The sequence below is a fragment of the Mustela erminea genome, chromosome 6 (genome assembly GCF_009829155.1).
Source record: "Mustela erminea isolate mMusErm1 chromosome 6, mMusErm1.Pri, whole genome shotgun sequence".
In the NCBI taxonomy this organism is placed as follows: Eukaryota; Metazoa; Chordata; class Mammalia; order Carnivora; family Mustelidae; genus Mustela; species Mustela erminea.
Genome location: NC_045619.1, coordinates 32707640 through 32729864, shown reverse-complemented (window position 1 = coordinate 32729864; position 22225 = coordinate 32707640). Strand labels below are relative to the sequence as shown.

The 22225-nt window shown below is 35.9% G+C and overlaps 1 protein-coding gene across 13 annotated transcripts in view; it reads right to left on the bottom strand.

Annotated features, from left to right (window-relative positions):
* MGAT4C (MGAT4 family member C) overlaps positions 1-22225 on the bottom strand; it is a 729258-nt gene that overhangs the window by 226525 nt on the left and 480508 nt on the right. For 3 of the 13 annotated variants that reach the window (XM_032346845.1, XM_032346846.1, XM_032346848.1), the window contains exon 1: positions 6763-6834. The exons of 7 other annotated variants lie outside the window; for them this stretch is intronic. Coding sequence is in view for 1 of the 6 variants with exons in the window: in XM_032346832.1 (XP_032202723.1) it covers positions 6763-6795 (33 nt within the window). In the remaining 5 variants the exon portion in view is untranslated. Of the gene's footprint in view, positions 1-6762; positions 6927-22225 lie in introns of those variants that run through there. 3 more of the 13 variants (XM_032346833.1, XM_032346834.1, XM_032346832.1) reach the window with 2 other exon arrangements.

The following is a 22225-nucleotide window of genomic DNA, read 5'->3' as shown; positions in this document are numbered from 1 at the left end:
AGCTGAGGTCTGGTCAAGATCATCAAAAGTGAATCACCACCTCGTCGAAGATTCTTTCCCCAACTCTGATATTCTGCTCAATTCTGTCATGTATGATTCTCTTCTGTATCCTTGAGTAATTAATTAGTCACCTCATTGAATATTATCCATCATTTAAAATAAATTAATAGAATGGGGAATTTAACACTATTTGAAATTTAATGAAGTGAATTTTCTTGGCCTTCTTTCTCCTTTGATAGGTCAAACTGCTTTAAATAGTCTTAGGTAATCTTGTTTCCTATTCCTTTTAAAAAGCATTTCACATTTACTCAAAATCACAGTGATGTATCTAATCACATGTCTTCCACAGTATTTAAATTTAGAAAAAAAGCCTCAATTTAACCTTCCATCCAAGGCTTATAGTTACGCAGTTAGGACCAGGTTGTCCCTACTGGTTCTTTACAACCAGCATCTGTTCTGATATTTGGTGTTCATTTCAGTTCCCCCTCATCCCTGCCTCCAGTCATATTAAACACTGGGCTTACCTGAATACACTGTGCTTTCTCCTCCCATTTTAACTTTATACTTAACGGAGGCACCTCTGCCTAAAATATCTTTTACTGTTCTACACCTGGGAAATTCCCTACCCATTTTAAAAAACTCAGCTATGACAGCTTCATTAGGATAACTTTCTCATTTTTACAGGTAGAATAAGTCAATCCTTGTCTATGTTCCCTCCACATTCTGTGCTTTCCTCTAATACAAGACTTATCACAATGTATTCTAATTATTTATGTTCAAGTTTGTGTTGGTCTCTAGACCATGAACCCTTTGAGACCAGCACTGGGGTTTATTCATTGCTGGCATGTCCTAAGTACTAGTAACTATGTGCCTATTTTCTAAATAATTTGTGGAATTTAGAAGTAGAGAGAAAAACACTTTAGTAAAACAATTGGGCTGTTCTTTTATGTTTTACACATATGTTAACACCTTGATTCTATGAGACTGTAAACTGTGAAGAAGAGACTAATTTATCCTTTTCTATTTGTATCTCTTGATGTAAGGTTGGGTATGTGGTAGATGCTTGATTAAAACAAAACAAAACAAACCACACACACACACACACGTTTTAAAAATCAAAACACTCTTATTTTGCCTTTCAGTATATGTTAGGGACACAGAACAGCATTAGCTAGAGAAGGACTTTAGTCCAATTCTATAACCACTTCCTCACTCATGTCAGGCAATGAGCTAGTTGTTGGAAAGCCTGAAAATGTTGATCTCTACATGCATGAGGACATTTATAACTATTTTAAAACTACAAGTTTCAAATTCTCGTCAACTCATATAAAATAATGGAATAAAAAGTGATGACATTGAAATAGAGTAAAACATAAAAATAAAGCTATTGGACTTTTCATTTGAATCACACATATTTATGTATATATATGTATTATAGATACATGTACATTTTTTATGTAAAGAAAGACCATGCCCTATAATTTTAAAATTTGAAAGTACTCCTAAAAGTGGTTTAATCCATTTTTAATTCAATTCATTTTTCACATCAAAAAATATGATGTCTAGGACATATCAGACATCAGACATCTTATATGCAGTAAGTGATAAGGTTATATCTAGTACTAAAATCTCCTGGTCAGTGTCAAATTTTAAAGAGTAATTAATATGAGTGGTTACCAAAGATACTGTGTTTGTGCCATACCAAAGTTCCTCTGTTTGTAAATGCTGGTTTTCAGTTAAACTCCTGAGTCAATTAAAACACACACACACGCACGCACGCACGCACACACACACACACGCACGCACACACACACACACACACACAATACTGAGCCAGTATCTGTGAAATTACTATATGCCAGACACTGTTCTCAGTATTTCCAAGATTGGCTCATGAAATTTTCACAAAAAACCTATGAGGGAGTTGCTTTTTTTCCTCCCAGTTTTTAGATGAAGAAATTAAGGCCTGAAAAGGGTGGGGCAAAAAACTGGACTCAGGTAATCTGGTCTCAGAAACCATATTCTTCCCACAGTGCAGGTAAACAAACAAGCAAAAAATCGAAGGAAAGAGTGTCTTTGAAGGCATCGGGTATTCATTGCTCTACAGAATAGAAGTATTGCTCTTCCAATAATAGTCTTACACACTTAAAGTGGGAAAAGTTGTTAGAACTTAACTTTACACCAGGCCGACCAATCACAGCAGATTTTATCATGTTCTACCCATTATAAATTTCACCCAGCTCAGTATTTCATCTGATTTGGCAGTACCAATACACATGTTCTGTTTTAGCAAAATTACATTTTTTTCATATTGATTCAAACGCTAAGGTACACCTCTGAGAGTTTTACAGTATGTCAAGGCACAGAGGTAGAGAGTCACTTCTGAATGAAGACTGTGACCAAGCTGTCTTTATACAATGCTCTCTGTTCCTTGTCATGAAATCAGTATCATAGAATAACCAATCTGCTTTTGGTAGAAGTGTGCGTTTAAAAAATGCAGTCTTGATGTTAGTTCATACTTTATCACAAACTTACCAAATTAATTCTGGAATAGTATAAGGTAGAATTAGTTAAATTCAAGGCCTAGTATCTTGTAAAACTTTTTGGCACAGTGTCCACAGCTTAATTTCCCTTGAATGTCGCTAATTCATATGCTTAATTATTGCATTCTAAATTTACACCCTCATTCCGCGCATCTCAAATGGTCATTAGTAAAGGGACTAAGTCCAGGGATATAATGTGATTATTATGCAATATTAGAAAAGTAAAATATTTTGTGCCAGATCAAGTGTGCGCAAGCAACTTTGAATTGTTTCACAATTTATATGTATGTCACTAGATAGATTCCTCCGCGGCTAATTAAATGATACCATCTAAAATGGTTTATCTTCAACTGATAGGTTCTATGTACAGATTGATTTTCCCTGAGGAGGTTAGATTTCAGGCTATTCTTCTTCTGTTTTATTTTCCCTTTTAAATCATTCGACCTCTGTAAATAAATTCAGTGGGTAGTAAATATCACTTTTAATTCAACTATTCTAGGCTGTGCCAAACTACTGAAAAAAAATGGTGTTAGATGCCAGATTATCTCATTTGCTTTATTCAAATTCAAACTGTTGTCATTTGGAAACTATTGTTAAGTATTTTAATTAAAAGAAAATAAAAATCAACTGTTTTTCACTCATCCTATTTATTCCTACCAAAACCCACCCTAAAACCAAGCAACTGTAAACTCAATGCATTATGACTATCAAGGACTTTATAGAAGATAGGGGATAAATATAAAGCTAGATTCCTCAAATGTACACTACAGATACAAGGTAAATTTTGTCCCAAAATGATTTTTTGCAATCCATTTCAAGTTCAGCATTTTATTTTCTGTAAAGCAGAGGGATCACATTCAGAATCAAATAAAAGTTATAAAATAATTGTTAGAAATTTTCATAATACCCAAATGTAAAGTATTTATAAATGTATTTTAGGTTAGAATATACCTGAGAACTTAAAGATTCATGGAAACACAAGATATGCAAATAAATACATCTCTTAACTCATGTTTCTTATTTATTAGTAAGTTCTCTGTTTTATTTGCCACACCTTGAAATACATTCTATATTTTTAGTAATTTAAAGATGAGAGTCTTCCAATAAAGAAAATAATGTAATATTCACAAAATAAGGATCTTTTATATGGCCCAATTATAAATAAATCCCAAGAACCTAGATGAGAGCTTGGCAAAGAGTAGTCAAAAAAAAAAAAATCATAAGTATTCAAGTATTTGGAGGGAAGAAGGAAGAAAGAGAGGAAGGTTGATTGATGAACTGATTTAATTAATGAATTCATTAAAATTTGAAAAACATTTTCTGACTCATGAATGTTCCATTTACTGATGGTATAAGCTAGGTGATCTTTGGCAACAAGTTAAAAACTATTAGTCTCTATTTGCTTTGCAACATAATATGAATTTCTTTATCACAGACTATTTGTTGAGAGTGAATGATATTATGTCCATGAAAACACTTTTTAAATTTTAAAGTAGATATGAACCTGTTTATGTACACAAAATATACACCTAAATATCCAAGCATTTTCATATTAATATAAATCCAAGCTAAGATGACACATGGTTACTATATTTTTGTCTTCACTAAAAAGTTGGCCATGAAAGTTCAGAACTTCTAAGGCAAGTAAAGAATTCATGACATGTCCAAGTACTTCAGGTAAGAAAGTAGAAACCGAAATGGTATCCATGTATTCCATAATTAAAAGCAGCTAATGAAGTTGCTTAAATAAATTAATTTCTAGGAGAGCATTAAGGTACACAAGAGGGGGAAAAAACAGTATTATTTTGGAACAGGTAATAATAGGATTTGAAGAATTATTTTCAAAAAGAAACATTATATATAACTGCTTCAGCCTCTGGGAAACACAGAGAACTTCAGAAGAGGTAATAAGCATCTTTCTATCCCTGTGCAGTGTTTCCATCTCCAGACCTGTAAAACCTGGCACCTAGTAACATTTAACTTGGTCCACCACACACAAAGAACTGGATAAGATAATATAGAGAAGAAAAATGGAAAAGAAAAAAAAAAGATGATTATTTAACTCAGACAAAAGCCATATGTGTTAAAAAGGATGCAAGGAACAGAGCAGTTCATATACCTTCATGCATTTTTCATTCTTTCCAGGGAGTTTGTGGCATGGGGAATGGTTATGATCCTACTGATCTCCTCCTTTTAAAAATATAAAATGAAAAACAATCCTTTCTGTCAAGAAAGTGAACCAGCCAGGTAGATCATATCATGTACATCCATGTCGTACAAAGTCATTCAGAGAAAAACAAGGAAATGAGCAATTCTAACTACCAAAGCAGTACATGTGTCATCAGAGACACTAACACTGAGGGAAGGATTCAGCAGAATACACAATTTTAAATGTTTAGACTGTTCACTGGCTGAGTAAGATTTTCTTCCTTGTTGACAGAATGATATAAATAGATTTTTAGAGAATTAATTGTTGGGAAACAAACGTTTTCCCTTAGTCAAGATTGATTACCTGTGAAAAACCTTTGGGTTATTCAACTCCAATTTAAAGTACTCAAGGGGGAAAAATTTATTTCAAAGTGGTGAATCATTATGCTTTCACATTTCACATTATCAAAACTTTGGGATTCCCACACTTAGATTTTGAAATTCACAGAATAATCAACCGAAGTCTCCCTGTGAAAAATTAACTCCAGGGGCATATTTGTAAGCTTTTGGGGTTTGGTGGATGAGGTAGAGTTCTGTCTGAAACAACGAGCTCAATTCTTTAGATTCCATTAATACACACATCTGACACTTCCTATCAACTCAGTTTTGTTCAGACCTGAATTGACTGAAAGAGACAAGTCGAACGACAGTAATGTCAAGCTCTGCCAAACAGGACTGGGCTAGCAAAAGATGCAGAAGTGTGACAGAGCTGAGAAATCCCTGCTGTCTGTAGGTATAACTCAAGCCCCTCTAAGCCCTGATTTCTAATTATCCAAATTACTGGTTTGCACAGGCAGAAAATATTCTGTGTTAAAGTAGAGTAAAAGTCCATCTGAAAAACATGAGCATATCGAAGCCTGATGGATAAGTCATTAGTCAAAAGTTTTATTACCTTAGAAGAGATAGTGATGCTATTATGATAAGAGGTTAAATTAAATACCAGCTATTTACAATTTCCTGGGTCTTTGTTTCATAAATAACTGCCTCCAACTTCAAAATAACGACAGTCTGCTACTTTGTACTGTGATGATAAACAATAGTTGAGGAGTTTAAAGTGTATTTGAATTCTTCATTTGGTAGCATGTGCACATCTTATCTTCCATCAATTAAAAGCTTTTATTGTATCTGATTTTTCAGGATCTCTGTCAGAATCAATCTCCTAGATCCACAGCAATTCAACAGCTGTAAATATATTGTTTTGCTATAAGTGGAAGGATCCTCAGGGGTATCACTACTAATAAATGATTAGTTAATTGAAAGCTTTATTTTTAGAGTTTAATATTCTACAAACATAATACATAAACAGTATTTTTCTATGCATTCAAAAGCACTTAGTTCAATAAATGATTTTAACATCTCTTAATTCCAGAAAAAAAAAAATCCCCACACTGTTCCTTAAAACAATTTGCTGTTATCATTTCCTTAGATTAAAAATGGTAAATGTCAGTACAAAGTACTACAACTTCATTTCAGAAACTAAAGCCTTTGCTCACTTGGTGAATTTTTTTTTCTTCTTTTTTTTCCTGTATAGATACAACTTTGGAAAACTGTCCCAAAGAACTACCATTTAACAATTAGAAACTTTGACTCATTTTAAATTTATAGCAACACTACTTGGGGTTGACCATTTCTACTCTTTGCTACTAGTAGCAAAATATAAAGAAATGGAACAGAGTGGTATACATATTCACATGTCTTTAAAAAAACACACACACTTTCAAAATAATGATCCTATAACAGCAGTTACTTTCCTTTTCTAAAGAAAAGCTGAATTTACCTGCCATTCATTTTCTACTGCAAATGAGTTTGCCAGGTAAACGTTAGCATGCTCTTTTCCAATTCATTTTGCTAAACCCACATTGCCTGTTAATAATGCTAAACACTGCTCTGATTAAAAGCTTACCGGCTGGTAATCCTGTTCGACCCTGACACCAGTTTCTTACACTGTTGCCTCTGTCAGACTCAGCTACCTTTATTTTGAAAGAGAAGGTAAAACAGAAAAGGCTCTTACCAGAGACAGGGAAAACAATTCGTTCAGCCACATCCAACAGGGCTCTGTGCAGCCTGGCAGCAGGAGTGATCCTTGGGCCTCACACAAAAGCGGGATAATTGGCTCTCAATGAAGAGATGTAAACATCCATCATAATGGCACTGGGGCTGAAACTGAACGCTACCTCAGCTGTTCTATGTACTCCGACTGGAAGATGATGTCACAAACATCAACTGGGTGTACTCTCATTGGCTTCTGTTACCTGGAATCATATCTTAACCCTAAACTGTCAGCTGCAAATTGAAATGCTCATCTCTGACTATAATTTTGGCTGAAAGGGGAATGAGAGTGATGTTGAGCTACTGGAGGATAGCAAACTGGAAATACTGCCCCTCAAATATGCTAGGACCAATTTACATAATTAATTAGTTAGGATCTGGGGGGAATTTTATTTTTTAAATATGTTTATTAAATAGCAGTTATTTATAAAAGGTATTTCCCAGAATAGACATTAAAGGAAAAGATTTATGCAATTATAACATCTAGAAATCTGAATTTTGTAATTACTTTGCATTTTTTTTGCAGAACTACCCTGTGAGATTAAAAGAGTCAAGTTGAGAAAAATTATAGTGTAGACAACTGTACAGTGGAGCTTTCAACTTGGACAGAGCAGCCGTCTGTATTTTTAAGTGTTCTAATAAAAAATAAAAAGTAAAAGGATAGAGGTGCATTTTACCCTCTGAATGTTAAGTAGTATCTCAAAAGTTTTGTGTAATAAAGCTTAAACTAAGTGATATTAAAAGTGAAACACCACTAAAATAATAATAGTAAATATTGGTTTTTACAAAGACTAATTTATAAGTCACTAGAATTATAGACAAGCCCATTTCAGTAACTGAAGCCTACTTTGTAATATAATGCTCTTCTCTGGGAGCACAAACAGGGAATAATTATCCATCGCTTTCTCTCTATCCTGACAAAAGCCCCAGACTTCTCCCCAGGCTTAAATCCAGTGGGAGAGGAGGATAATGGGCTAAGCTGGTTGCAGCAGCTTGCTGCCAGAGGGACAAAACTACCATCACCTTGAAATATATCCACGCTTTCTCCACCAAAGGAGCTGTCAGCTGCATAACTGTGAGATGCAAGAATTACCAGAGCTATTCAATGACCCGCTCCTTCTAAATCCAGCCCGGTCGTATCCCAGGGCAAGCCCTTTGAAAGCTGTGCAGCTCAGCATGCAAACAGTACAACCACCTGGAGAGACAGTGAGAGAAATTCGTTTCATCCATTCCCACCTTTAGGGAAAGGAAGGTCACCAACAGTACCCCGATACGCCTTTATGTTGACTCATGTCCTTGTGGAATAATGGATTCAGCGCAAAGTGTTGTGACAACTATTTCATATTTCTGATAACAAAAAATTACTTTTATTGTATGGCTCAGTGAAAGTCCTAAAAGTTGAAAATATATGAAAATAAGCTTTTAGGGACCATCCATTCAAGATTTCCTCTGAAGTTCTGGATTTCATGACTGTTGGTTTAATTGTTCAAATGATCTCTGTAGCAAGTTAGTATATGGGACGTCAGGGCAAGAGTTTTAGATTTGGGCTCCAAATGGTTGGATTTTTGCTCCATCACCTACTATCTGTGAACCTCAGAACATTAAAAACCTTCATGTAGCCTTCGGCTCAGGTCATGATCTCAGGGTCCTGGGATCGAGCCCCGCATTGGGCTCCCTGTTCAATGGGGAGCCTGCTTCCATCTCTCTCTCTCTACCTGCTTCTCTGCCTGCTTGTGATCTCTGTCAAATAAATAAATAAAATCTTTAAAAAAAAAAAACTTTCATGTATAGAATGAGAGTGATAATGCTACCTATCGCAAAAAAGATTTTTAAAAAGTTGATGTGGGGGAGACCGGGGTGGGTCAGTTGGTTAAGCGTCTGCCTCTGGCTCAGGATGATCTCAGGGTCCTGGAATCTAGTCCCACCTCAGGCTCCTTGCTCAGCGGGGAGCCTGCTTCTCCCTCTGCCTGCTGCTGCCTCTGCGTGTGCTCTCTTTCTGACCTCTCTCTTTCTCTGACAAATAAATAAAATCTTTTTAAAAAGTTGATGTAGGGGGGAACCTGGGTGGCTCAGTGGGTTGAGCCTCTGCCTTTGGCTCCTGTCATGATCCCAGGATTCTGGGATCGAGCCCCGCATGGGGCTCTCTGCTTGGCAGGGAGCCTGCTTCCCTCTCTCTCTCTCTCTCTCTGCCTGCTTCTCTGCTTGCTTGTGATCGCTGTCAAATAAATAAATTAATTAAAAAAAAAAAAGCTGACGTAGGGATTAACTAAGGCAATGTATGAAACATTATGTAAAAATATTGTTATGCAAAAGATCAGATATATTCATTTTAAAGCATTTGGGTAATTAAAGTGAGGAACCAATTTAATGCCTTCAAAATAACAAAGTAAGAAATATTACCCTAGACCTTTAAAATTTCAAGTAGAGAGTAATGTTGTAAATTGACTTGGTTTATAACACTGACTCAGTGTTCTTTCTTCTTCTTTTTTATTGTTTGTAGCTTTTTTTTTTAAGATTTTATTTATTTATTTGATAGAGATCACAGTAGGCAGAGAGGCAGGCGGGGTGGGGGTGGCGGGGAAGCAGGCTCCCTGCTGAGCAGAGAGCCCAATGCTGGGCTTTGATCCCAGGACCATGGGATCATGACCCGAGCTGAAGGCAGAGGCTTTAACCCACCGAGCCACCCAGGTGCCCTCTGTAGCTTATTATTATTTTTTTAAGTAAGTACTACATCCAGCATGGGCTTGAACTCATGACCCCAAGATGAAGAGTTGCATGCTCTACTAACTGAGCTAGCCAGGTGCCCCTCAGTTGTCTTTTTTTAAAGGTATTGCCCCTCCCAATATTATTCAGAATTTAATCATCTTAGTCAAGTCAAGAATCTTGATTCAAGAAGACAATTTGTCAAGATGTACTTGGGGCCAACATGAAAGACACTGTTCATTTATTTCTGCCTAAAAACATGGGAGTTTAGATGGAAATGTGTATAAAAAAAGATTCATTGCCATGCAAAGTGACATAAAATTGAATTACAGATCAGAAAGATGAATTTGGACAATGGGAATGTCAACTGTATTTCTGGTAGACAAATGATAAAGCTAAGACATTGTAATTGCTAAGAAGATATGTCATGGAGAAAATAATTATTTATGAAATAAAATATGCTCCTCCATTTCATACATCATATAAAATTTTAATAATATAAATATTTAATAACAGAGATAGATAAATAGCAAAGTTAGAGTATATTCTGTTGCACATAGAAAGCATGTGTGTGTGGGGGGGGTGTGTGTGCATGTGTGTATACACACAGCCCCCCCCACACACACACATACCAATTTTAAGATAAATGTATATTCTGGCTTTTTTAATAAACAGATTATAACTTCTCCTTTTTTTTCCCCTTAGATTTTATTTATATATTTGACAGAGAGAGCATAGGCAGGGGAAACAGCAGGCAGAGGAAGAGGGAGAAACAGCCTCCCCACCGAGCAAGGATCCTGATGTGGGACTTGATCCCAGGACTCTGGGAACGTGACCTGAGCCAAAGGCAGACCCTTAGTAGACTGAGTCACCCAGGTGCCCCCATACATTTTCTTACTTTGTTTTGCATTTGTTTGGGTGCTACTATTCCACATAGATAAAGGATACCATGAAGACTGGGAAATAAAAACAGTCCTATCGCTCTGTAGGTATTTGTATCAAATACCCACATCCTTCACATGACTCATTAATAACCTAATACCTTTGTAAAGGGATCTAGTTTTGTATTACTAAAATATGTAAATAAGATTTTTAAAGAATGTAAATTTCATATTACACATGATCAAGATTAATCAAAGCATCAGTAAAATTTTTAGGGAGTTTACTTATTAAATATAAAAGCAGAAATACTTGAATTGTATACAAAATAGGAAAAATAATGGAATATAATTTAATTCTTAAGAGAATGAATAGGAAAGAAGGAAAATCTCGTAGAAATATTTTATATTAATACTGGTTCATTATAATCTTACTCTATGTAGTAAGTCAATTTCAAATTTCATTGCAATCCATTAAGACAGAATTTATATTTTCATTTTACATAATTATATCTATGTACTCAAGAAAGTTTCAGATAAACATAGCACATATATTTGGAAATCCGTGTATTCAGTCTAGTATAGTATATTATAACTAAGAACAGGAAAATCATATTTCTTTATGATGGGCATTAATCATCTGAAATTAATGATGAGTAGAAGTTATGAAGTTTTAGTAAGAATTTGGTAGTGTTTGTTTAGGAAGAGCAGAGATATTAAAGGTCAGGCCTTTCAGTGATTTATTTGTACCATGTCTTTTGTAAAGTCTTAGTATTTGAACATCAGTTTGCATATGTATCTGGTTTAAAGCCAAAAATAAGATAGTGAATATGTGATATGAACATTGATAATAAGACAGAAAATCCTTACTAGAATCATAAATAGTATTAGTAAGAAATCTAACTTGAATACATGAGGTAAAAAAAAGAAAATATTCTAAGTGTAAAAATGTTGAAACATAAAGGAACTGCAAGAAAAATAAAAAGATGGTGTCATTTTTTTTGAATATACTATTTCTTATATACACGTGGAGAAATAAAGTACATTTGTTTCAGGATTTAAAAAAATAAACTTCATGAAAAGGGAAAATTAAAAAAAAACAATATTTTATCTTTATGAATTTACCTACATTCTCTCATTATTTATTACATTCTTCCAACCAAAATGGCCAACTAGCAATTATGAGTTCCAGAGAACAGAAAAATATTTCAACTTTAAAACCATGTAAAAGCTTCATATAAGGGGAAAATAACTACAGGAATTAATCTGGGCTTGATTCTGAGTAAATTTTTATTTGCGAATGTTTTCTGATATGAAGAAGATGGAATCCATAAAAATACTTTTGACAAATCAAGTAGAAGATGTTTTATAGATCAAGCCAAGTACATCTCAGTTTTATTACTATACTTACATACTATATATTTCCCAGGAGCTGAAATCTTTGCAGTATTTAATTGCCTGACAATTATTTCTGTTACATCAATTTTGTGGTTAAACTAATTATTTATATTATCAAAACAAATCAGCACTAGAGGCTAATTAAACTGGAGAAACCATCCTCCAATGTTTCCCAACCTACATATTAATAAGGTTTAGGTTAATACTAACTTCAGAAGAAATAAATATGTCCTTCAGGTGATAATTTCATAGGCAGGGTTTAGGAATTTAAACAGTTTTTAAACACTTGTGAACATTATTACTAACTCAGAACTGTCAGAAATATTAGAATATAGAATTTTACAAGCCTTGAATCCCCAGTAACTGACCGATTGTCGTGTTATCCACAAGATGGCAGCTCTGTTTGTATCATTAACACTCTTAATACACTACTTTATCCTTATTATGATTATTGTTTAAAGAAACACAATATGTAAGGTCTATAAGGAACTTACATGTGCAAATGCTCACCTTAGGCAACTTTTCAGTTTAAGATGAGTAAGTGATTAAGTGAAATTATCAAAACCTATTAAAATAGGAATTATTTAAATCATCCTAAAATGTGTGACTTCAAAACATTACTTTTTGCTAACACACTGCCAAATGCTTCAACCCAAACTTATGTAAGAGGTCAATCTATTTGTAAGAAATGGTTTCATTCTGTTTTGTAAAGACTTTTGTATTGTTTGTAAAGAAGTACAGACTGTTCAAAATAACCGAGATGGCGAATCCGTGATAACTGATACCTGAGAATTATATTTCCCATCTACTAAATTCTAGGCATAACCAATCTGATAAGAATATTTATTTATTGACCTTGCTTGTATTCCTTTTTTCTACTTCATCTTCTCCACTGTCACTATTTTTTCTTTATGTTTACCTTCAATCTACGGTGTGGCAGCTTCAGTGTATTATCTTTATTTCTGTTTCCTGTGCAGATAAAATTTTGAAAATGCTTGGAATTATTAGGCCATATCACCTTTCTTTTCTGAGAATAAATATCCTCAGGATGTTTAACTATGTTTATGTGTCAGTAAATTTTACCCTAGAGAATAGGGAAATGACTGAATAAGAATGAAAAAGGGTCTCCTCTCTTCTATGTTAAAGAAATAGGAATTCTCAGACCCCAAGGTGAAAAGCTCCTGCTGTGTTAGTGATGCAGCACTCTGTTTTAAGATGCAAACTGAAAACATTAGCTTATCATGGAAGTATCCCAATTTAATATATACTCTAATTTACTTTATTAGATTCCCTTTGAACATCATTGTTAAGGTCTGTAATAAACCTAAAGACCAGTGGGTGTGTTTCTCAACTGTGTTCTCTGAGCAACTGTATTTTCTGTGTTTTCATATTACTTCTTAACCAAGGATAACTCACTTGCTTTCTTATAAATATATGTTGCTTTTTCCCTGCTGTAAATTTCATAACTTCAACTCATGAGCTTTTTTTCTTTCACTTTAACTTCCTTGCTTTTTTCCCCTCATGTTGCTCAAATTAGATCAAATCAAGGCCTACTACCTCCATCATGACAAGTGTGGAACAACACATTGTTCCAAACAAAGTTTAGATTTAATGAGGAACTTTTGAACACAACTACCTTACATTTGACAAGAGAAAGGGCTTATTCATGTAAAACCCACTGTGCTCAAAACATTTCTTCACACATTGGGATGACATATGAAGATGCTGAGAAAGAGATTGATAATCATTGTACAGCACTTTGCCATGTTACAGCTTTGTAGTAGGAGACTTCAAATCAAACAGAAATCCACATTACCACAAGGAGGATTAGGATTATGACAACAGTAAGAGAAAGAAAAATATCATCATCACCACTAACTTGAGTGTTTACTTTGTCCTAAGTACTATGCCAAATATTTTATATTATCTAATTTATTTTGTTTTTTGGGTTTTTTTCCAGCAGATTCCAAAACTGGTCAATGTGAATATTTTCTTTCATTTTTTTAATTTTTAAAAGATTTTATTTATTTACTTGGCAGAGAGAGAGATACCACAAGTAGGCAGAGAAGCAGGCAGAAGGAGAGGGGGAAGGAGACTCCCCACTGAGCAAAGAACCCATGCGGGGCTCAATCTCAGGACCCTGGGATCATGATCTAAGCCAAAGGCAGAGGTTTAACCCACTGAACCACCCAGGCACTCCAATGTCAGGACTTTCTAAAGGGCTCCTAGATTTGCTCTAGTAGACAGTATTTTGCAATCATAGCTGCTCATTTAAATTTCAACTGGGAAATGCCATGATATAGTATATAGAGCCCTCCTATGGATTAAATATTTGTTCTCTACCGACACCAATTTTTTTAAAGGTTTATTTATTTAACAGAGAGAGAGAATGAGAGAGAGAGCACAAGCAGGGGGAGCAGCAGGCAAAGGAAGAGGGAGAAGCAGGATCCCATTAAGCAGGGAACCCGACTAAAGGCTCCATCCCAGGATCCTGGGATCATGACCCGAGCTGAAGGCCCATGACCAGAACTGAGCCACCCAGGTGCCTCTCCTCAACAGCAGTTTATATGTTGAAACCTTATTACCAATGTGATGATATTAGAAGGCTAAGCCTTTTGAAAGTGCTTAGATCATAAGGATGGCGCCCTATAACTGGGAGTAGTGCCCTTATAATAAAGGAGACTCCAGAAAGGTACCTCGCTCCTCATGCCATTTAAGTTTACAGCAAAAAGCTGTTCATATAGGAACTAGGAAGTTTGCTCTCACTAGGAAGTTCAATCTTGGGTTTCCTAGCCCCCAGAACTGTGAGAAAATAATTTTTATTGTTTATATACTACTTACTTTGTGGTATTATTGTTAGAGAAGCCCAAATGGGTTATGACAAGCTTCAATCCAACCGCTTGCATGACAACATCTGAATATGGGAGGTGGTTGACACTGGTGTATGTTCCTCCTTACCTGATTCTTTCTGTAACTGGGCTTAAAAATCCTTGCTGAAATGATTTTTTCCAAAGATCGTTGCCAGAATGAATATGCGAGCCAAAGGTTTTCATGTGTGATGTCACATTTCATTGAAAGAATTAAACAGTGATCTTAAAAATCTGAAGATGGGTCTGTGAAGAAAATTAGGGCACAGTTTGTATGTCAGACAATACTTCCAAGAATGCATAAAGGAAAATCCACACAGTTCTGCATCCCCAAGGTGAAGAGGTGGACATCACCTGCTCGGGGGTTGGGTCTGAGGAGAAAAGTGTGATGGAGCAGGATGAAAGGAGGCTGGGGAAGACAAAAGAACTACAAGCAGGGGACTGATGTGAAGAGGAGCCTGTCCAACATTCAGAAACTAAGCACTGAGTGCTGGTGCTGTGGGGCCCTGCTCTACCAAGACAGCATTGTCAGATCTGTCCATGTCTAATGTAAGATTCCTCCTGCACAAGGGATGTCCTCGCTTGACACATGACAGCACTGAGCTTTACTCAAAATGTGCTGTTTGTATCCCCAATGTTCATAGCAGCAATGGCCACAATCGCCAAACTGTGGAAAGAGCCAAGATGCCCTTCAACGGACAAATGGATAAAAAAGATGTGGTCCATATATACTATGGAATATTATGCCTCCATCAGAAAAGATGAATACCCAACTTTTATATCAACATCGATGGGACTAGAGGAGATTATGCTGAGTAAAATAAGTCAAGCAGAGAGAGTCAATTAGCAAATGGTTTTACTTACTTGTGGAGCATAAGGAATAACATGGAGGACATGGGGAGATGGAGAGGAGAAGTGAGCGGGGTGGGGGGTGGAAACTGGAGGGGGAGACAAACCATGAGAGACTGTGGACTCTGAGAAACAAATTGAGAGTTTTGGAGGGGAGGGAGGTGAGGGATTAGTTGAGCCTGGTGGTGGGTATTGTGGGGGGCATGTATTGCATGGAGCAGTGGGTGTGGTGCATAAACAATGGATCTTGGAACACTGAAAAAATAAAATAAAATAAAATAAAATAAAATAAAATAAAATAAAATAAAATAAAATAAAATAAAACTGCTGTTTTGACACTCTCCTTTTCAAAAGACACATACAAGATCACTGAATGGGTAATGGTCGTTTGGAATGGAAGGTCCCAGTACCTATATTTGTTTGAAACTAGAACCTGTGAAAACCAGCCCTGTAACAATCAATTAACTTTTCTATAGGCCTCCATGATTCCATAGAATTATTTTCATAAACTAAGCCTTTCATAACCCTGAGATAGCATTATCTTAATTGTTCAAATGTATAGCAGAACTCCTGTCTTCATAATTCATTGTTAAGCATCATCTGTAATAAAGCTGGATTATAATGCATTTTAAGAAATAGGTGAGAATCTATCTTTTGTTATTATCTCAATAATGCGACAAAATATTGTCTCAATAAAAATAATAATGAATTATTGTCTCAATAATGTCTCAATAAAGACAATAATAATGTCATAATAATAATAATAATGTCTCAAACATATTTTATCTCTGTGTATATAATTAAATAAATGTAATAAAAACTTTTAAATAATTGTTTGACAATTAGTGGTAAGTTATTTAGAGACACCTTAAAGAACTCTAAGAATTGTTTTAGATGTCTAATATAGTACAATACCTAGGACACACATAATGTTTCTTTCCCTGTACATTTGAAATCATTACAATGTACTTTAAAATCAATCGTCTTATCTTTGTTTCATGAGGATCTGTCAGCAGCGTTTTTTTTTTTTTTTTAACCTATTCATTAAAATCTGACATTAATTCAGCATTTTTTTTTCAGGGTTTTCCCCTCTTTGGCAGTATAGGATTAGAATAACTTTCCTTAACTCTGTTATTTTGTCAAGTTTTGTTAAATAATCTCCTGTGTATTCATGTACATTTTTCCTATTTTGCTATTAGCTGATAAGAGGGATTTTTACCTTACTTGAACTGATTCAGTAACAGTATACTCCTAAAATCACAGTTACTGCAATAGAAAATGGGTGTCTTTCTAGCCATCTTTTACAAAATGGTTAAATTACAGACATTGCTTCATGACACTGTAGAGACATAACATGAATTAATGACTTTTGACCGGATCTTGGTAGATCATTGTGCCGAAGCTCATTATTCAATTTAACCCATGAACTCACCAAAGGTAAATGATCACTACAAAGTCTACAGGAACCTTATGCTTTGTCAAGATGAATGACAAGTGGGTGTGGTTTATACTTCTGAGATATAACTGGCATCTTTATCTATCATCTCTGTCAGTCTGTCTTTGAAATTGTAGATGTAGAAAATATACTAGCTCTTTCCAGGGTAAGCCAGAAAGGAACCACTAAGTGGATAGTGTGAAAATGTAGGAGATAACAAGAAATGGTTTTGTTTTGTTTTGTTTTGTCTTCTTCCAGAAGCTACCTGTTCCTGGCACATATGTTTTTGTCTGACTAACAGAGGATCAAAACAGCCTGTTAGAAGGGAGATATTTCCCCCACTCTACCATCCTGAATTCAGAATCAGAAAAGAGGAAGCTGGAAATAGACATATGACTACAAGTATGCTGCATCGTTTTTTACTGGAGGCGTCATTAGAGCATACATTCTGACTGCTGCCAGGCTCCTAAATGTTCCCCAAATTCTAGATCTCAGAATGAGGCAACCAATGAATGTTTCCTGTGAATCAGGTTGCAGCTAATGGTGCAGAGGGCAGAATTGGCTTAGACTCCATCCTTTTTGTGGCCAGGATGCACTAGTCTTACTTAGATTATTTTATGCTCAAATAAATCACTTACTCCCACTCCCACTGTTGTTTCTAATACAGAGCTAAATCTTCCATTGATTGCTAAATTACTCTAATTAAAACCTCATCTTATTCTCTGTTAAGTGTTACTTATAATGTTTTAAAAAATGTTCCTAATATTTCACTTCAGACAAGTTATGCCTAGGGACCTTAAGTAAAATCATGGTATTGGCAACAAGTCCCTTGGGACCCCGGGCCTCTCAACATTGATACCTCACAAAATAGAGACAGAGTCATTTTTCTGCCTTATGTAATTTATGGAGTGAAAGTCCTGGCGAGACATATGTTCCTATGTTGAAAAGAACCAGGATTACCCTAACAAAATTAATCAAAAGGAACCACATTAAAGCACATAGTCATGAATGTAAAATCACCAGGGATAAAGGTCCTACAAGTCTGAAATGAGAAAAAATAGTTACCTTAAAAAAATAATAATAATTCAGGAATCAGAGTAGCACCAGACTTTTCACTAGCAAAACTGAAAAAGGAAATAATGGAACAGTGGATACTTTAAGTTATTTTTCAAAACAGAAATTTATACCCATCAACATTACCAATTAAGTTTGAAGCAATAAGTCAGGACATCTTCAGACATGCAAACTCATTAAAATGTTACCTTCCACACCGTTTTTTTTGGAAGCTGCTGCCTCATGTGCTCCATCAGAGCAACGGATAAGGCAAGAAAGAGGAAAATGTGAGTTTGTGAGTTTGGAAAATAAGTGACAGAACACTTGGGAGACGCCATGGGAATTTTCCAGGTATGATGATGAAAGGGAATTTTCAGATGATAGTTAAATCTCGGGCCTAGACAGTAATCATGTGCAAATTCAAACAAAAAGATGGCATTCTCTAGGAAGGATCATTTAATAACCTGTAATTACAAAACAAAACAAAACAAAACAAAACAAAAAAACCTAAAAGATCATTTGATGTGTTTGAACATATTGAGGAAACGTGTATTTTTCTGAGAGCATTTAGGTCCAAATTAAAGAAAGGTAGTAGAAAACCGAGGAAGTCAACAATGAGGTACTTATTAAGGCGAGGGAAACTAAAATTTATTTAAAGGAAGAGAATTTACCCCTATACTACGATTTCTATACTAATAAATACTTACTTAAGCTTTAAAATGGATATAATTGTTTTATAATGGTAGGAGACACTAAAGGCAGACAGTAAAGGCAAAAATACTATATGGAAGTTATTTATTTATTTATTTGTTTGTTTGTTTGTTTTAGAGAGAGGGAGCATGAACGTATGGGGGGCAGGGAGGAGAGGGGGGGAGAGGAAGAGAATCCCAGGCAGGCTCTATGTTGAGTGTGAAGCTTCATGCAGGATTTGATCTTATGATTCCAAGATAATGACCTGAGCTGAAATCAAGAGTGGGATGTTTAACTGACTGAGCCATCTAGGCGCCCCTAAGCTTTTTAAAATATAATCAAACTTCTATTTTCTAGTCCAGCTTATAAGAACCTTGATGTAGGCACTCCGTCCTAACAGTTGAAAAGCTGAACAAATGGAAAAAAAAAAAAAATCAGCAACTCTTCTTACATCCATCAGAGACCTGAGGTCTCAGGGATAACTGCTGCCTCCAAACCTGGAGAGACCAGTAAGCAGATACAATGAATCCCAGCTTACAGAACAGAAATCCACAAACTGAAACATCCTCAGGAACCAGTCAGGGTAGGAAAACCTGAACTGTAACAGAGGGATTGCTGGAGGCTCCGCATGGACAAGTTTGAGTGATAAAAATATCAGTGGGACCCAGCCACCGGGGATAGGAGTGGAGATCACATTTTGTGGCTTTTACCTCCTAAAATTCTATCAAGTTCTCATAGTGAATATCAGGAGGAAAAAAAAAAGTCTATTGTGCTTCTGGGAGGGAGAAAGAAAAAGAAACCATTTTGAAACACATCAAAGGATTCTGTTCTTCTAAACAAGGTCTGCCCTCTGGAGAAAACAGTTAACCAGAGCCTAACCTGTGATGGTTTTATCACAGCCCAATGATCTGAGGGGAGGGAACTAACCAACTCCCGAAAGTGAGAAACACATGTGAAGTTCACAGTCAAAAGGCACAGGCTCACTAAAAGTCCGAGACCTAATCCATTATTAGACTATAGAATGCTTCCCTTGCCCCCACACCTTACAACCACATTACTAAAGGATTATTTACAGCAGGTTTTTTCACCCAGTATGTCATGTCTGGCTATCAAAAAAAATCATAAGGCATAAAAAGGCAAAAAACACGGTTTGAAGAGACGTAGCAAGCATGAAAATCAGACTCAGATACAGCAGGGCTGCTGGAATTATCAGACTCAGAATTTAAAATAACTGTAGTTAATACATGAAGAACTCTCCTGGGTAAGTAGACAGCATGGAAAAATAGTTGCCAATGTAAGCAGAGAGCTGGAGATGCTAAGAAAATACCAGAAGTAAATCAAACACTCTATAATAGAAATGGAGAATATCTTTGCTGGACTTATAAGTCAAGTGGCATGACTGAGGAAAAATTTCTGAACTTGAGGCTATCGCCACAGAAATCTCCCAGACTGAAAAATAAACAGAAAAACAACAACAACAACAACAACAACAACAATAAAAAGAAAGAAAGAAAGAACAAAATTGATCTAAGAGCTGTGGGACAACTACATAAGCATATGCATAATGTAATATATAAAAATATTACATAAAAAAATAGGAACAACAGAAGAAGGAGAGAAGGAAAGAGAGGAACAATTTGAAACAATAATAACTGAGAATTTACCTCAAAATGTCATACATCCCATCACAGATCCAGGAAGCTCAGAGAACACCAAACAAGATAAATGTAAAACAAAACCAAACCATACATAAGCATCAATTTAAACTACAGAAAATCAAAGATAAAGAAAAATTCCTATAAGAAGCTCAGGGTGGAGAATCTTCCCCACAGAAGAATAAAGGTCAGAATTATATCTGACTTCTCCTCAGAAACCATGCCCGCAATAGCAGAGTGAAATATTTAAAATGCTTAGAGAAATAAACCCAGCAACCTAAAATTCTTTACCTTCAAAAGGGAGAGAGAGTGAAAAATAAGATATTCATAAAGAAAAATTGAGGAAATCTGTTACTAATAAAACCGCCTTGCCAGAAACATTTAAATAAATTCTTTAGAGAGAAGCAAAGTGATATAAAGTTCAGAAACTCAGATCTACATAAGAAGTGACAGTATCAGAGAAGCAAGTTGGGGCGCCTGGGTAGTTCAGTCAGTTAAGCATCTGACTGGATTTCTGCCCAGCTCATGAGGTCAGAGTCATGAGACCACACCCTGCCTTGGGCTTCATGCTGAGCATGGAGTTATGCTGGAGATTCTCTCTCTCCATCTCCCTCTGCCTTTCTCCCTGCTCAAGTGTGTTCCCTCTCTCTCTCCCTTTCTCAAAAGAAAAAAGAAAAAAAGAAAAAAAGTAAAAAAGTAAAGGTAAAATAATTTTTTGTCTTATTTTTAATTGATCTAGGAGATAATTATTTGTTCAAAATAACAAAAGCAATACTGTATCTTGATATATAAAAGAGATATGTAAGGGCCTATTCAGCCAGAGCAGCCCCACCCCAGTTGAACTGCCATTTTGCTATAAAGCTTAAATTGACCTTGCCCACCCCCCACCCCCAGGGGAACTTATTTAAAGGCAAGTCCAGGAAACCAGTCCCAGGTAACAAAGTCCAAATACAAGGGTGGGTCAGGCCAGGTGGAGGTATTCAATCAGTGGGGGTGCATACTGTCTCCTAGCTACCAAGGCGTATGGGCCCCTGCACTGTGGGAGCCTTTTGGCGCCAATCCTAACTGAGGTGTGATAGGCTGGTTCAAATGTCTACTAGGGTAAATTGTAATTCAGTTGGTCACCTAGCATCACTGTGGAGTTTCCTGTGTGTGTTACAATCTCATTAGCCACCTGTGTGTGGCCAGGCCCAACCCCATGGCCTTTGCTATATAAAAGTTAGTCTGGAAAGCAGGGAGGGGTCATCCTCTCTGGAGGGGCGCCCCCGGCCTGTCTGTTTGATGGTCAGTATGATTCCTGATACTTGGCGCAAAATAAAGCTTTGCTTGACCTTCGCTTTGTATCAGTCTTGCTCCTTTAATCACGGACCCATTATTGGGGGACCCAACAGATAGATACACCGAATCTGTACACTTACATGTAAGTTAAATGAGTGATGACAAGGACAAAAGAAATAGGAAGGAGGTTTTAGGATTATTTTGTTTTAAAGCACTTACATAGGGGTGCCTTGGTGGCTCAGTGGGTTAAGCCTCGCCTTCAGCTCAGGTCATGATCTCAGGATCCTGGGATGGAGCCCCGCATAGGACTCTCTGCTCAGCAGGGACCCTGCTTCCCCCCTCTCTCTGCCTGCCTCTCTGCCTACTTGTGATCTCTGTCTGTCAAATAAATAAATACAATCTTTAAAAAAAAAAAAAGCATTTACATAGTCTATTAAGTGATATAATGTTATTTGAAAGTGGACTTAAATTAAAAATTTATATTGTAAACTCAAGAGCAATAATTAAAAAGAATAAAAATAAAGTATGACTAATATGCTAAAGAAAGAGAGAAAAGTAAGTAAATAATGCTCAATTAACCACAAAAGGCATAAAACAAATAGGAGACAAATTTAGAAAC